Here is a 17,453-nt window from a genome sequence, read left to right on the forward strand (position 1 = left end):
ATACCTTGAAGACTCTCCATTACTTTCGCTGACAACCCGCACTAAACTTTGCTGCTCCCCAACACCCAAAGATCTTAGAAGAGTCAAGATGATCACTTGAGCATACTTTCTTGACACTTTCTTTGCGTACTGCATAGACTGTTTGGTAGAACTTCGTAGCGGTTTTAGCTTCCCCTTTGGCACGGCCACAACCCTTTCCGGTGCCTGTTTCTCCTCTTCTTCTTTCCTGTTTTTCTAAATTGTGCACCCAATGGCTTCGACTTTCTCTTTTCCGTGGTGACACAAAATCATCATTCCCTACTGTTGACGCCTCTACTAGCAGTCAAGGCTAAAGCAACTCACGTTGAGTCGTATTGAATCCACTCACTTTTTGTTATTTGACATTTTCCTACTGAAACAACGTATTGTAGCATGTTGGGAAAGCATGCGTGTAGACTTCCAAGCGCGCCTTGTGTTTGTGGCAATCGTACCGTGAGTGAGATAGCGGTTCAAGTTGATGACCCTCCATTCTTTCGTGCTGTGTGCTTGCTGAGCTCGGTCACATCACTGCCTTAAAGCAATCTCGTTTGAACTTTGGGGGTGCCTTGCCCCTGATCAGAATATTAATCATAAAGCACCTTGTAATTAGCATATTAATAACTAAACTTTTACCATGTAGGCACACCTGTCATGTACTTTGAGGGGTGTAGTGGTACGGGATAATTCTGGGTCGGCATGCATCTTGGTTTTAAAGTCTCCGTTCGGTTCATTTTCGGTTCAGTAGGGGGACGAAATGCAAAACAAAAAACGGTTTACCTTTTGTGTAACCAGCTTTAATTACCTTCAAAGTGGAACATACGGGGGGGAAATTGAGTTTGAAGAGTGTGTGTGATGAATTTTTAGGAAAGTAGAGTTTCTTTTTGGTTGAAGTGCAGCATTAATAGTTCTAGCTAGTATCAACGTTAAGAGCAAGAACGATTAAGCGGTGGCCCGGCTGAATGTTGAAGTGGCAATTTAGTTCTGAAAAAAAGAGGTGTTAAAGTCGTCCAAGTGTCCTTCAATGACACAGATACAGTACATGATTAAATTTGGTTACCTTGAATGGCGGCCTCATCCAATGTATACAAATGAGCTAATATTGCACAGTACTTTGTGCACCCGTAAGTTAGAATGCTGTTCGACGTTTAGAAACAAAGAATAGTAAAAAGCCCATTTGTACAGAATATTATAATATATTATTGTAGGGTTTACTACTACAGGATTACTTATTGGAATGTAAGATATTTTCTGAAACTTTTCATGAAACTTTGAAAGCGAATACCTTTTGCACATACAGTCGTCCCTCGCTACATCGCGGTTCGAACATCACTGCCTCATGCTATTGCGTTTTTTCAAAAATTAATTAAGTAATAAATGATTGCTTTTTTGTATTTGACTATGGCCTATTATTATTACGAGTAATAGTAGTAGTAGTACTAGTAGTAGTAGTATTGTACTATTGTGGTCACAAAGCGTCAGCGATGTTACATTGATGAAACATTAGCTTACATGACATTACCTTAACTTGCAGCCATGGATGCAGAGTCCGACATGACATAGTGAAAAATTCAGTGTGGAAGTTGTACTTTTTGGCTTCTTACTTTGTCCTTCTTCCCCACTCGGTTCAAAACCTTTCTTAAGGTTCAAATAAATACATTTTTAAATTGCTAATGCTTAAAGCGGTGGCTGTCTCTTGTGTCCCTGGAGAGATCCCGTAGCCTGCACATAAGCGGTGCGCAATGTGGTGTAAACAAAGAGAGTCATAGTTGAGAATGGATGATAGACTCACGTCGATGCCATGCCATCGACCCGTATTATGTTCAAGATACTACAACAACAATGCTAACTTGAGTTGTGTTGCTATCGATTATCATGCTTACTATATGAGGTAAAACGAGTACAAAGGTGATGATAGTGGTGTTATTTCATGTGTACAGGGCTCAAATAGAAGATCAGAGACAGGTTTTCTATGCTGTTGCTATGAAAATACATATTTTTTTAATATTGAATCCTACTTTGCGGAAATTCACTTATCGCAGTCAAGTCTGGGACCAATTAACTACGATAAACAAGGGATGGATATCTCACAAATGTAAAACAGTCCTTTTGTCAAGCTAATTATGATTTTTTATTCTTTTATTCTTTCTCTGACAAGACAAATGAACATACAATGAACTGTGTCCCTTGTCTCAAAATTGTATTGTCATGATACAGTATATGTATAATTTGGTAATCCTTTCTATTAAAAAGCATTTTCTGACTCAAACTGAGCTTTAGCAACATAGTCAGTAAAGTGAAGGTGAAATGGATGCAGGTTAGGGTTTCATTACGTAATTTTCTCTGACACACATATAAAATTCAGTGTAAAACGTAGAGATTATATTTTATTTCAGGATCATCATTCCTGTATATGGGATAAGTACCCCCATTGTCACATGAAATATTAAAACCAATTTAAGTGTCCCATGCAGATCTATTTACATGCACGGAGACAGTTCAGTCGGAGAAAAGTCCAACCCAGTCTGCATGCATGCTTGTCAAATGAACATTTTGTAAATGATCCTAATGACAGAACTCAGTGATGTGTAACACAGCGAGCCACAGAAATGTCACATTTGTCATCTAATTTCATGCTAATTGAGTCCCAAACCCCGGGTTATTTTTAAACTGAATGTTTTCATGGTTTTGAGTGCCCTTTGCGCGCATGTCATTAAGTACAAATCATCGATCACAATTTTGCCTTTTTCTTCTCAGTCCCTGCCAGGATCACAAATATATCGAAGGACATCGCAGTAAATGAGGGCAGCAATGTCAATCTCATGTGCTTTGCAGCGGGTCGACCAGAGGCGAACATCATGTGGCGGCATCATTCCCCAAGAGGTAAGATGGCTTTCTCCATCAAAAACACGTATTTACTGAAAAACAGATTGACTGACTGGGTGCTACAGGAGGAAAACCAAGATCAAAATTCTGAATTTTATTTCATAGTCAACAATCTCTTGTGACTTGGCTGAAGTCCATGTTTAGAACTGAACTCTTTATAATTTCCCCTTTTCCAAATGTCAATATTAAAACTTCATGAAGAGACTGTGTGGAGTTACAAGAAGCAAGGCATGGATCTGGAGCGTAGTAAGGATCATAGGTAGGAAGAGTACTACAATATTGTACTCAAGTAACAGCTATTTTCCTGAAATTTTAGTCAACGACAAGTAAAAGTATAGGTCAAGTAAAAGTAAAACTACTGATGGGGATGTCAAACAACTTCATGTCAAAAAATCCGAACTATCCCTTTAAGATTAATGGCACCTTAACAGAAATATTCAGACTGTTAATGGTCCCCGCGTGTAGCTGCTGGCCACGAAATTAGAAAAAATGATGAGACTGAAGGAATCATATCACAAGAAGAACATAAAATGGGACTATTTGCAGATTACAGTATATCATCACATATGTAACCCAGAAGACTGGTTGCAAGGTCAGTATTAATAAAACACAGGTCCACTGTGTGAACTACACACCAAGCAGCTTTATTACACAAACATATAAATCAAAATAGGATTTTGGTATGAAGAAATATATTTAAGTCATTCTGACACAAAACCTGCAGAAGCTGAATGGAATAAGCTTAAGTAAAAACAATAATGTACAGAGACGTGTCAAAACGGCTATCAACGACTGAGCTCAAGAAGTGAGGCAATACAAATGAATATACTACCAAGAATGTTACACCTATTCCTCCCTAGATACCACCAACTCTCAATTTATTGCTTAGTATGGCACAAACAGATATGCAGGCTTATCTGGGAAGGCAGAAGGCCCTGTTAAATTCAAAATGCACAGGGAGGCCTTGCATCGCCCATTTTAAGAATATTTTTACATTACTCAGTGGAAACACAGCGTATGTTGGCGTTCTACTGAATATTAGACCAAATGGAAGTATTTACAGCGCACCCAGAGCAGATGCCTACCTCGGGCCAGGTTGGGAGACAAACACTACAAACACCAGGAATATGTTATTACTGTAACTGAAACACTAACCACATGGACGCATATAAAAATAAAATTCAAATAGGTCCCGTTAGAGGAAATTGCCTCAAGCAAAAGGTCCAGAACATCATAATGTCTAACTTCCGACGCGATATGCAGTGAAGTACTTGTATCAATATCTGCATGTAATCAACAACTGACGGTCAAATCAAATAAAGAAAGAACAATTCGGAAACATTTTGATAATATATATTTTTTCAAGTAAAAGAAAGGCTGCCTTTAAAAATAAATCTGTTTCAGAAAGGCAACAATGTCAAAGCAAAACACATTTTTTATAGTTTTACAATTATAGTTTGACATAGAGAAACAATAAATACATATGAATGATGAATGAAGGGGATAAATGAACATTTAAGGTTACCTTTACCTCCTAACTGACTGTCCCCCAAAGACACGATGTGGCAGCGAGATCAACCGCCACCACCTTCCTGTTTTGACATCAGTTGTTTCTTGAACTCAATAGTGTTTCTCACCTCAATACTGTAACCCAAAATGGAGCCAAAGAAAGTTGCAAGTGCCAGCATTTTCATCAAGAAGGTGAGAGACACTATTGAATTCAAGAAATAACTCATGACAAAACAGGAACGGTCGTCTTCAATGAGGCAAAAGTAACCTTAAATGGTCATTTAGCCGTTTCGGTTATCATGTATATGCATTTAGAATTGTTTTATGCATGTAGAACTATAATTCTGAAACTGTAAAAACATTTGTGAGAGTCAACCTCTGATGAAATCATAGACTGGTGGCCATTTTGTTGGCTAGCTAATAGGATGCTAACAAGGAAGGTTGTTTTCTGCTAAAAATATATATATATATATATATATATATATATATATATATATATATATATATATATATATATATGTATGTATATTGAGAAAACAGATGGACTCACGCAGTGTATCAATAACACGCTAACTGGAGAATGCACACAAAATTGTGGCGTGAATTTTTTACGTTAACCAAAAAACGTGCTAACCGAGGTTCCACTACATATGTACACAAATAGGTACTCACCCCTCGTGAATGATAATGTAAGATGATTGGTGAACAGATGGAATCCGGGAGGCTAGCAGACTTGAGAAGGTATTTCTCCAAGCCACGTCTACACAATCCACACTGTTTACCTGTTAGAATTCCAGCAGCAATTTACGATTATATATTAACTTGCGTTCACCTCTCTGCAAGTTTTGAGGCCAGATTGACTGCTGAAGCTGACTGATGGTGCGTCCAAGGACCGCTGAACAAACTCCAGATGAGATGTGTTTTCTGGGGGGAAAAACAACCTCTTGTCATGAAAAAAATGCAAGTAAATGTACTGTGTTGCTTTCCCACCTCTGGTCATGATATGAATAATATAATAATATGGTAAACAGTGCAAGGGTTTAATCTATTGAAGAGGGCCTCGTACAACAGCTAACACTTGTAGCCAAAACGGAATGCATGTGTGAGTATCTTGGTGTGTTTGAGGAGTTAATTCTATACTAAATGCCTTACAGGGCACAACCTTAATCAATTTTGATTTGGCTGGACACCCCAGCTGGTCTTCTCGGGTCTTTTGTGCCGGGATCTTACAAGTAGGGCTAAGAAGCTTTGTGCATCTGAACGTGTGAGCACGGTTGTTTTGTTAATTGTGTCAGCTCTGCTCTGCCCACTGAGTACACAGTTGTATGAGTCATGAGCTAAAGGGATGTTCAGCCTCCAACATGAATGCTTCATTTATCTGCCTCCATCGTGTACAACCAGCAGAATCTGGTTTTCACAGCCCACTGGTTCTCCACGACCTCAACATCCACAATATTGTCATCACTGTGCGCTAATATTAACTCGCAGGATCATTAGGTCTCCAAAACATTCTTATTTGAATTGTGCACTGTAATCACATGAGAGAAAAGACTTAACGACGGAATTCCCAACCAGATGGTGCCATTTAAATTCACTGTACACTTTGTGACAATTGTTCGGCACTTAAAAGAAGCTACAAGTGTCATTCACTCACTGCACATTTTATGAGGCTATTTAAATGTAATTTTAGTCCACTATGTGTGATTATGAGCAGCACCAAATGTTGCGATATGGCGCTACGAGCCTCTCATAAAATCCACATTACGCAATGCAAGAGTTGTCATGTGCAGTTCACATGTAGGCTAATTATGTGATTTGTGTAATAAGGGAATAATGTATTATTGGAAGAAAACAATTGTTATGAAAACAAATGTTTAGGGAAACTATTACACAGAGCTATTGGTTTTTTATATTTTTATTTTTGGAACTACAACAGACAATGCATTTTGTACTGTGGCTGCCTTGACACCTTTTAACACATGGTGGCACATTTTCCAGCAGTTATTTTGTGGACAAACCGACTGATATTAACAATGTGTATTGTAATTCCCTGCACATCAAAGACTGGAATACAATAAGCCACTTTTAGTCCCGCAATGGGGAATGCAGGCTTCACCATAGCAAAGTAGACTGTAAACGCACAAGAATACGTATTACAAATTCCATCCATCCATCTTCTATGTCGCTTGTCCTCACTGGGGTCGCGGGTATGCTGGAGCCTACACTCGCAGGGCACATATAGACAACTAATCGTTCACACTCACATTCATACCTGTGGACAATTTAGAGTTGCCAATTAACCTAACTTGCATGTTTTGGAATGTGGGAGGAAACCGGAGTACCCGGAGAAAACCCACGCACGCACGGGGAGAACAGGCAAACTCCACACAGAGATTCAAACCCAGATCTTCCCCATCTCCTGACTGTGTGGCAAACATGCGAATCACTAGGCGATATTACAAATTCTTAAAATTAAAAATAAATCCAACAATACCATAAATTCCGGTGTATAAGCCGCTACTTTTTCTTAAACTTTGAACCCTGCGGTTTATACAGCGGTGCGGCTAATCTATGGCTAAATCCTACTATTGTGACACCTCCTTTACTTCACAACTACTACATGTACTAATTGTTTTTATAACTGTGCCTATAAATTGAGAGTTTTGCTGTCCGGCTCAGTGACCACTTTACTCGATCTTTCCCTCACTCCTGAACGAGACGCTTAGGCAATGCCAACAATGAGAAGCAAGTTCCTGCTCTGATCCCATACCCTAACCCCATACTTCTGGAGCGCTCCCCACAAGGCACCACAAGCGACACAGGCAAATGCTTATTCCAAATTCACAAAACACATTTGGACTTCCATGTACTCTCCAGTGCCCTGGCAAGGGTGTCTCACTGGTCCAGTGTTCCATGACCAGGAAAAAAAAAAACAACACATTTCAACTCCTGAATATGAGGTTCGATTAACAGTCAGACTGACTGAAGGGAGGGGAATGAAATGTGCCATCATGGGAAATGTCAAAATGCAAAAGTAAGTCAAGGTATAGCCACAAGACAAAAAGCATAAAGGCCAAACAGGTAGCTTGACTATATAACCTGAGAGATGGCAAAAGGTAGAAAGGGATGACTGGCAATGCCAGCTCCAGAAGCTAAGGCAAGATGAGACTTGAATCAGCGAGAACAGTGGGCCTTAAATGCCCGGCCCCTTACTCACAAAGCATCTACGAGTCCCCTGAGAGAGCTCCTTAGCCTAAAAATTCCTAGCAAGGACTCTTGCTCATTCACATGCCCATTATATTGATATGCTTATTGTTATGTTTACTATCCATGCCAATTTTACTACTTAATGTGCTCAATTTAAGGAGGGGCTGTGGTAAGGAAGGCGGAAGTGAGACGGGCTGGACATGCTAATCGTTTGTGCTCAACTGCCCTGTTTTGCTGCCACGTTATAATTAAAAGCTTGTTTTCCTCCGTCTTGAAGAGCTATGCTCTATTTTCCCTCTGACATGTAATATTACGACTATTATTCTCGTAAATTTACGACTTCATTCCCGCAATATTACGACTTTTTTCTCTCGTAAATCTACGACTTTATTCTCATAAATGTACAAATTTTTCCGCATATATTTATGAATTTATTCTCAAAATTATCAGATTTTCTTTTTTTTTTTCAATGTGGCCCTAATATTCCGTCGTACTCAGGGCCTAAGACGCAATGGGAATAACTTCTATCTTAGCAAGGCAAAAATCTCACAATCCCAGGAATTCTAAGATTTTTCCAAGCGCTACGAGCTACTTTTAGCCTTAGGATGCTTTGTGAATAAGGACCCTGGAGGATTCGGGTGTGGCCACAGATGTGTCTCATGACTACGCTCACTGACGGAAAAAGAGGGGTCTAGAAGGGAACGCAAAGAGAAAAGGGCAAAAAACAGCAACATAAAATAAATGGCAGACAAATGCATCTAAAAGAAGTAGTATTTGGCTCAGTTCATATGCAGCGAAATACATATGTGAGGATGTGACCTAAGCTTCACAAGCTATGGTGAAAAATGGCCTTCATTTTTGAACATTCAAGGTAATTCACCCATTATTGACTGGAGGTTATCTTGCTCAAGGATACGTCAGTACAGCCAATTGGGAATATTCATTGAACCGACACCCCTTTCAATCCAAGAGTAAATATTATGGGGCATAACTGAGCAAATGCCATTAAAATGCGTTTGCGCTGTGGCCAAGTTACTGTCTGTTCAAATTTATTGACTAAATACACTATGAACACATTGTGTGGGTGTGCTTGGACGTGTTTGGCTGTCAAAGTTGCAGTGCACTTGGGTCTATTTTGTAAAAATATATATGATTGGAAGGTTCACTCTGGATATTTTAAAGGATCACTGAAACCAACCACACTTGGTGCAGAAGGCTATGAGAACCCAGTGCATAGCATTCAGGGGAAAAAAAGTTCACATAAGGATTAATAAAAGGAGGAGAGCCACAGGAGTCCACAGGAAATGGAGAAATGTGGTCTAACAGAGAGGCATAACGGTGTAAGAACAGATTCGCGTGCAGCTCACAGTTTACTCTCCGTAATGTTTTATCTGGAACATTTTGTTGGTAAAATCCATCAGAAGGCTTCTGGCAGGTGCAAACTGTTACAAGTGAATGGCTTTTGCTCCCCTGTCCCCCCTCATTAATCATAGTAGTAATGTGTGTAATTCCCCCTCAGCATTAAACCATTAATAACACATAGTCTGTGGTCTATTTCCTCTCACACCTGGATCCATTTTGGAGAGTCCAAAACGAGGATGGGTTGCTTGCGCTGTCTGGTGACCAAGGAATAACGTTTTCTAATTAATTGCTTTCTGTCAGCGTTATGATGAAATACCGAGGTCATAAAAGCCCTTTTCCTCCAGGGATTTGGAATCTGGTTTAATTCAGGTAAATGGCATGCTTCGTTGACGACATTGCAGCCTTTTCAGATTGCTCTTTGAAATGTTTCAAAAATGCATCTCGCTTATCACTGAATCTCGGTGTGTCAAAAGCGACTCTGTTCGAGGTATCAAAACATCGATGTGTACTTTTTGTCTAGAACATCTGTCAGAAATGGATTTCCAATGTTCTGCAGCAACGGTTGTTAAAAGTTAAAATTAGAGCTGTCAAAAATAACACGTTAACAGCAGTAATGAATTTATTTAATTAATTACGTACTTTTTTTGTGTGTAATTAACGCATGCGCACCAGAGCAAACGCGCCTCTCAGTTATGACGGCAGGCGGAATCACAGTGGTGCGGCTTTTCTAACTTCGACCAGCCGCAGCACAATTCCAGCACCACATACTCTACGTATCTCCAACTCACACACGTCTCGAGTCCGTTCATCCTGGGAGCGGCACTTCCTCGTTCTCATGACAAGAACGCGATACGCATTCAGAGACACTCAGAACATCACAAAAACTGCTTTGTGATGCGTGTGTGTGTGTCAATAAACAGGAAGATAAAGAAAAACATGAAATGGATATTCTTATCACTCACTTCATAACTCTTAATTCGGATGTACAATTTGCTACATTTATGTATCTTGGAAAATACACTGAAAACAAGTACGTTTACCTTAAATTCCGTGATGTCTCTGAACGCAACCTCTCGTTGCGCATAATAACACGGTCTAAAGTCTGCCAAATAGATTTTTACACTTGGGTGGTGTCTTTTAGCTTGATTGACGTATTCAGGTCATTTGGAGCTGTTACTATGTACAAATATTTATTGTCCTGTCATTTACCTTTCTGTTAATTAAATACAATACAGTATATATAAAAATGGGCATATTCAGACAGTTAGTAATGGTGATTAATCACGATTAATTTGTTAAAAACTGTGATTAATCTGATTAAAATGTTTAATCGTTTGACAGCCCTAGTTAAAATGTAAAGTATTTTAGGGAAGTATTCACATAGTATAACAACTCATCTCTCAGCCCATCCATCCATTTTCTTCCGCTTATTAGACGTCCTGTTTCATTTTCCTGCTGTTTCAACTCACTGGCAGTGCTTTGATGTGGAAAGGACGATGGGTTGGGGGCGGGGCTTGGTGCGCAAGATTGTGCTTCCAGGTTTTGAGAAGAGCACAGTAGTGTGGCCTCTGTTACCGCCATCATTGTTCTCCCCGCGGCTTTCATTGTTTGTGTTGCTTTCATTTACTTCTTCTTCTGTCTTTTTAAGCTCTAACCCCTGACCGAGAAGGTGCGAAGCATACAAATTGATCATTTGTTTGTACCACTTAGTTTAATTCAGTTCAGTGCAAGAACTCGTACAAAGCAAAACATTTTTTCCTCAGCCAGAGCAGTTGCCCTTGCACTTCATAACATCAGCTAAATGAGGCTTTTAATTGACTCAGCGTTTCTTAAAGGCCCGGCGAGGGAAAACATGGAGTGATTGATCATTCTTCTCAGGGAAGGACCTGCATTTGAAACAGATACGGCAAAAAGGAGGGGAAATGGCAACATCATCACTATTTAAATAATGACACCGTGATATGGCGGGACAGGGTGACCAAATCAATTTTGCAATTTAAAAGCTTGCATGATACTCGCCCAAAGCTTTTCAGAAGTTGTGGCGCATTCACCCATGCAAAAATTTGGCCAAAAAAAGCTACTTTTTGAGTGCATTAGGGAAGTTGGGAAGAGTGGATAAACCCAATATAGATCTCGACCTTTCGTGAGCTTATTTAAAGGTTGCTCTTTTGAAATATGGTATTCTCTACTTTATGAAGACACGATGTGGTCACTTAGAAATATGGTAATGATGGCACTCGTTGGCTGCCTCATGTCAGTCACATATTAAATGACGCGTGAGACATTTCAGTGATTAAAAACGGTGTGCCCAATAAAAGTTTTTTCTGCACATGTGAATTTTAGTGGATAGGGTGAGAAACTCGCTTGATATTTGATGTCCTCTTGCCATGGGCTCTGAAACAATTCCTCTTGAGAGGTGATCCACTCTGGCGTTGCCCCTGGTGAGAGCTGTGAACATACTTATGGCTCCACCACTCCATGCTCTGTTAATATCTAATAACAAATACCTGAGCACTGCATGGATTATATTTCATTTCTATGAGTCACATTTCCTTCACAAACGCCACAGGGCAGTCTTGTTCCAAAGATAGGAAAATGATAGCATTTTACTTACTTTTTGAAGACAGCATATATCACCCGTGAAGATTCCTTCTTTCGGGAGACGTTGGTGAACCCGGTGTCTTCCGTCGCTGAGAAAGGCCGCTCATCTCGTCCGATGAATTCAATTCTTTTTCGTGTTATTAGCTTAACTGTCTAACTGTCACACACATACGGGTGAGTGTTAGCCCCATGGCTGCGTTAGCTGCCGTTTGACTGGTGATCACACCGTGAGCCTCAAAAACTCACCATAGTCTGTCAAGTCTTAAACTATCAAGAAATGATTGCAATGGTTTCTGAAGCGAGCGAGTGTGATATATTGTGATCACTGGTCATTATGGTAATCAGGGAGACTGCGTCACAGCAACTACGTAAAGCAGCACTGATGTGTGTGCCGAGCAGGCATTCAGTGAGCGTATGCGACTGAGAGATACACAACGGATCTGCAGTAAAGTCATTTTTGTCGAACATTTGGGTGTTTTTTACCATTTGCTTTTAGAGGTGCAACGAGTCATTAATCGTAGTAGTAATAGTCAGTAATTCCAGTACCTCGATTACAAAAAAATAAAAAATTTAAAAATGTAAATACATTTCTGCCTCGAGGAATTGCTTACATTGCCAACGCGCTTATGTCACCCACACAGAGGGCGAAGAAGGAAGCGGATGGCGCGGGAAGATTGAAGAGGCGAGAGAATGCAATAAGGCAACGAAAGGAACAAAGGAAAACAAAGAATAAAGTTGCAATTTTGTCGCCAAACAAAATGTAAAAAACAGACAGTAAATGTGGCTAAACAGCAAGGTGAACACCGTGACGTGTATCGGTCGTTGTATCCTCCCGAACGGAGTGTTAGATCCGATACAAGGTTAAATTAACGTAGAGCAAATCAGTGAGATTAAAGTTAATCTCACTAACAAGCTGGCTTTCTCTTAATTACGACTACTGTCCAATGTGTGGCAGTTTATTACGATGGCAACGTGACTTCATGCAGGGTTTATTTCACCTGCAAAAACACAGCGCTGAGAACAAGGAAGTGCGTGTCTCACCCACTTAGTTGAGAGTAACGTTTTCCACTGCAGGTGTCTTCATTTTACATTGAAGACTGCAAAAACTCAATATATTATAAACAATATTTGTCTTATTTCTAATCAGCCTGTCTACGTTTAGGATTTATAAATGCACAGCCATCAACATAATGCAATAGCTACCTTCGTCTTAGTAAAGACATTATTATTTATCTCCTTTTCCAGTAAAGAGTTACAGTCTCTGATGGATAAATTCATCTACAAAAGCACCATGTTGTCCATCAGATCCAAGAAAATAAAGTTGGCTCCTATGCACCGTGTGAATTTAAGAAATAAAACGGTTGATTAAGTGAAATTTTTTAATTTAAGTAAAAATCTGCTTTTTCCAATGACTCAATTAATCCAAAAAAATGTCAGTAGAATACTCGATGACTAAAATATTTGATAGCTGCAGCCCTATTTGCTTTCATGTTTTGGCGTGTTTGTTGCATTTTTGCCGTGTAAACGAGGGATGTACAGGCAGAGGGAGGCAACTAGGACCAGCAGTGTGTGAGTGACGTTCCTACCAATTGGCGGTTCACATTGATCCATGTCTGCAGGGTTCCTTGTGTGCTTTCACAGACACACTTTCAAAGATTATTGCTCATTTGTCAGAGTAGAAGCATTTTGAGCACAGACTTTCAAGTTTCACATTTCTAGAAAAACTAGAAAAGCACTGGGAGAGCACAGACGAGTACCATAGCTCCCTCCATATTGTGATTTACATCATAAATATTAGTCCTACATTTTTTTTAGCTCCATATTTAGATTCCTTGACCATAAAAACATCCCATTTGCAATGGATTCATAATGATATCAATATTATTTCGATATGTAATGGTGTTTGTTGCATGTTTATAGCTTCATTTGTTGTCTTCCTATGATGACAATTCCAAAGCTCCCCTAATTTTTCATATTCATAGTATCCGGAATTATTCCATTATCTGGATCAGTCTTTGATATTTTGTACAACCTGTTGGAAACTTGTCCTGTTATTTTTTTTTTCCAAGTGCTCTGACCATTTTTTATGGAGCTATATGCACAAATGCCGAAAATGGTCCTATCTCGCAATGCTAAAGAATCCTTTAAAAATGATTGGATACTGACGCTGATCCGGATCACCCCCAAAATTTAATCAGTTCTTCCATATCCCATTTTCGACAATTCCTGAAAATGCCATCCAAATCCATTCAGAACTTTTCAAGTTATTTTGAACACAAACAAACAATAAATTCAGGCAAAAACATACCCTCCTTGGTGGAGGTAAATATCTTTCACTAGGGATGGGCGAGTACAACACTATCTGTATCTGTATCTGTATCTGTATCTGTATCTGTTCACCCATATAAATGATCTGTATCCGTATCTGTACTCGGAATGGGCGGAGTATAGACCGGAAGTGGGCGTGGTTTAACCAGAAATGTGTGGTGTTGAAATGGGAACATTATTTTAAGTCTGAAGTTGACATTGATTGATCAGAAGTTGCTCTATTTATTGTTTGTTATTCAGCTACACGTGTACTGTGTATTTTCTTCGAGCGTATTTAACGCATACGCAGGATGGCAAACCACTGCTGTCTGTTATGACGACAGACAGCGGCACAGTGTCGCGCCCCACAGAGACTGCTCCTGCTTTATAACTTTATTCTGACCTGAACACATCAACAGCAGTGCAATTAAAATAGCATGTATGTATTTCCAACTCTAAACAAACTAAATAAACGTCTCTAGTCTAGTCGTCATTGAAACGACACTTCCTCATTGTCACTCGACAGACCGCGAGATGCATTCAAGGACACTCCGAACATCACATCAACGTCCTTATTATGCGTGTATGTCTGGTCATAGAGCGTGAAGAGTGAATACATAATGAGGATTTTCCGTCATCACGATTACGAACAATGTACTCGTTTCAGCCTCGTACTCGGCAAAAATGCATTATCCGTAACGGATACTCGTCAGGCTCATCCCTATTTTTCACCATGTGCTGCAGGAAGTTTTTAACCAAAATTGTTTTTGCTCTGGAATATTTTGAATTAAGTCCAGTGTATTTAAACTCCTATTAGTCAGTATCAGTCCCACTTACACATTCTGACTGATGTGGAGAAAAATCCAACTTGTTAGCTTTCAAAAGAGCATAAATCCATGCCTCTACTCCCAATAGTTCAAGTGCAGCTTTACTTTTAATTTGGGTATGACTTTTTTAGGCGTCTTAGCCTCCCAAAAAATAGGAAAATGATTTTAATAATAGTAAAATGACTTTCAGTCTCCTTTTTGTTGCATTTTTTAAAGACTTAACATGCACTTTATTGCAAGATAATAAATAGAGTGAAACTTGGTTTTGGGAGGAAAAATAAGCCGCATATACTGTACTTGTGTCAGTCAAAATGGGATCAGAGGTTATTTCTTAAATGCACAGCCAATACATTTTTAACATCTTTATTTCATTGATATATGACATGTAAGACATAGAGAAAATAAGGGAACCATGAAAAGATAGATCAAGCAATATGTTGCACATACATTTTTATGTTGCAGACATTTTTGGCAGATGCTCAGACAGTTATTACTACTCTTAACCATACAGTGATGACAGGGAATCAGTAAATAGGCGAGAACTTGTACAGCTAAGTGGCCATTAAAGGTTGGGTAGCAACAGAACACAAGACAACCATTCATCTAGGAAGATCAAAACATGCTGTCAGGAATGTCAAACATGAATTTATCATCTATTCGACATTGATGCTTCTCCACAAGTCTTGGTTGTAGACTCCCACTTTTTGCTCTGCATCATGAGAGTATTTCTTTGCCAATGATTACGGTTTAATCATGCATCTAGTTATGATAGTTCTTTGTAAGCATGCAGTCTCTGTCCAGATTGTCTAGCATTATTAACTCATTTCATCCCAGCCATTTTTCAAAAGACAACCGCTTTAGTACCAGCCGTTTTAGACGATTTTGACTGATCTTTCACGGCACACAGAATATTGTGTTCTATGCTTGTATAAACGTGGAACCTACCAAAAGAAAGATTAGCAGTAGAACACAGGTAAGTTTCAGGAAAATATCAGTTCCCGACTAGAAAAGGGAGAAAACCAGCTTTCAAACCAGCTTGCTGAACTTTCAAGACCCACAGAATATTGTTTTAGGATGACATAAACATTGAAACTTCCTCTCATCAGCACAAAAAGTTTGTTTCTAGCCTTTTTGGGTCTTTAGATATTGGCGGTAGAACATAGGGTAGTTTCAGCAAAAACACCTGATGCTGGATGTGGGGATGAATCCCTGCTGCTGACCGATCCAGACGGCAGCCACTCGTCAGAAGAATCAGAGTCGGGTTCTGGATCACACGAATAAACTGCTTCCGGTGTCAGGCTACGGTGTCGCGCCACATGGCTCAGCAACGCTAACCACTAGCTTGTTGCTTCGGCTGCAATTGTCAACTGCATTTGTGTCCACGTCACCCGCATCACCCGTGTCACCTCTATCTTTCCCGATTGCGTCACTACTGAAGGCAGATCCACCGCCAGACAAGCTCTGTGACAAGCTCTGTCAGCGGCCTGTATTTTTTGTCTGCTCGATTTCTGCATGTGTTTCGCCATTTTCCTCTCTGAACCCACAATCCGTCTTCTTCATAGACAATCTGTCGCTGCTGGTTGGAGGGAAACAGAACTGTTGCCCCCTACTGGGACAGAAATACATTGCCTACAAGTCAGAAATTCACACACAAGCTAAATAAGACTTTGATCTGTAGCTACCACGAAAAAAAGCTAAAGACGTCAATAAACGTCTTTGGCATTGAAAGACTTAAGATTCAACAGTGCAAAATGTAAATTAATGCAATTTTTCAACTGGTCTTAAAGTTTTGATCAGTAGAGTACATTAGATTATCATCGTGATGCAGCTTAGTGAGCGCAATGCATTTTCACACTGGCAGGTATTTCTAAAGAGATAACCAACTAAACAATTGTAGGTTTGCTTTCTGTGCTGCAGTCCTAACAGCTGCCTCACCTGTCCTTTGTTCTAATCCAAGCCACTGTGGTGCCTGTGGGTATAGTTCCACCACTCCTCCTCTAAGATCCAAAGGAGCAAATGCAATAATGCTCTGTGCAATAGACTTGGGTTGCTTCTCCCTAAAGCAACATTTAATGGCTTGCGATGTCTTTTGAGAGCTGCCTAAAATCCTCTCAACTAAATCCCCTGTATCAGATCATTACAGAGCCACGCTTTGAAACACTTTGTGCATTCAGTCTGTTTTTACAAATTATGAAGGCATTCACACACCTGATGAAGCTTGAATAGAGTATTCCCAGCTCATGTCATGTTTCTTTTCATCTCACGTGTAAGCAGCGTCTTCACGCAGTATTTATCGAATGTCACAGGGGGGCAATGAGATGATATGCATGAACACGTCACTAGTGGTTCGTTATTAATTATCACTGAGTCAAATTATCAGACTCATGTAACCATAACGTACTTCAACTGGATTATAATATTATAGTATTATACTGTAGATTATAAATAATAACAAAAGTGAAGCTCTAATTCAGCCCATTCAAACAGAGGGATCCCCCATCAGACGGAATAAAGGGACATGTGGGACGATTACGTATCTATCGGTGATCATGTGAAACTTTCTCCAAATTTGACCGTGCACAATCAAATGTTTTGATACGGAGTTACTTATCAAATTCACTAATTGATTAATCACGTTCAGTATTTCAAGTTAATTCATATAAAAAAGATTTATGTTTTTTTTAGTGTGCATGAGCATATGACTTCAGGTCAAATGTCTGAAGTCGTCAAATGTTTGGC

The 17,453-nt window shown here is 39.6% G+C and overlaps 1 protein-coding gene across 2 annotated transcripts in view; it reads left to right on the top strand.

The window, feature by feature from the left end:
- The window catches only part of opcml (opioid binding protein/cell adhesion molecule-like), a 178,188-nt gene that overhangs the window by 149,219 nt on the left and 11,516 nt on the right, over window positions 1-17,453 (top strand). For both annotated transcript variants that reach the window (XM_054754711.1, XM_054754712.1), the window contains one exon: window positions 2,773-2,898. In XM_054754711.1, coding sequence (XP_054610686.1) covers window positions 2,773-2,898 — 126 coding nt within the window. The remainder of the gene's footprint in view (window positions 1-2,772; window positions 2,899-17,453) is intronic.

Source organism: Dunckerocampus dactyliophorus, chromosome 16 (assembly GCF_027744805.1).
Source record: "Dunckerocampus dactyliophorus isolate RoL2022-P2 chromosome 16, RoL_Ddac_1.1, whole genome shotgun sequence".
NCBI lineage: Eukaryota > Metazoa > Chordata > Actinopteri > Syngnathiformes > Syngnathidae > Dunckerocampus > Dunckerocampus dactyliophorus.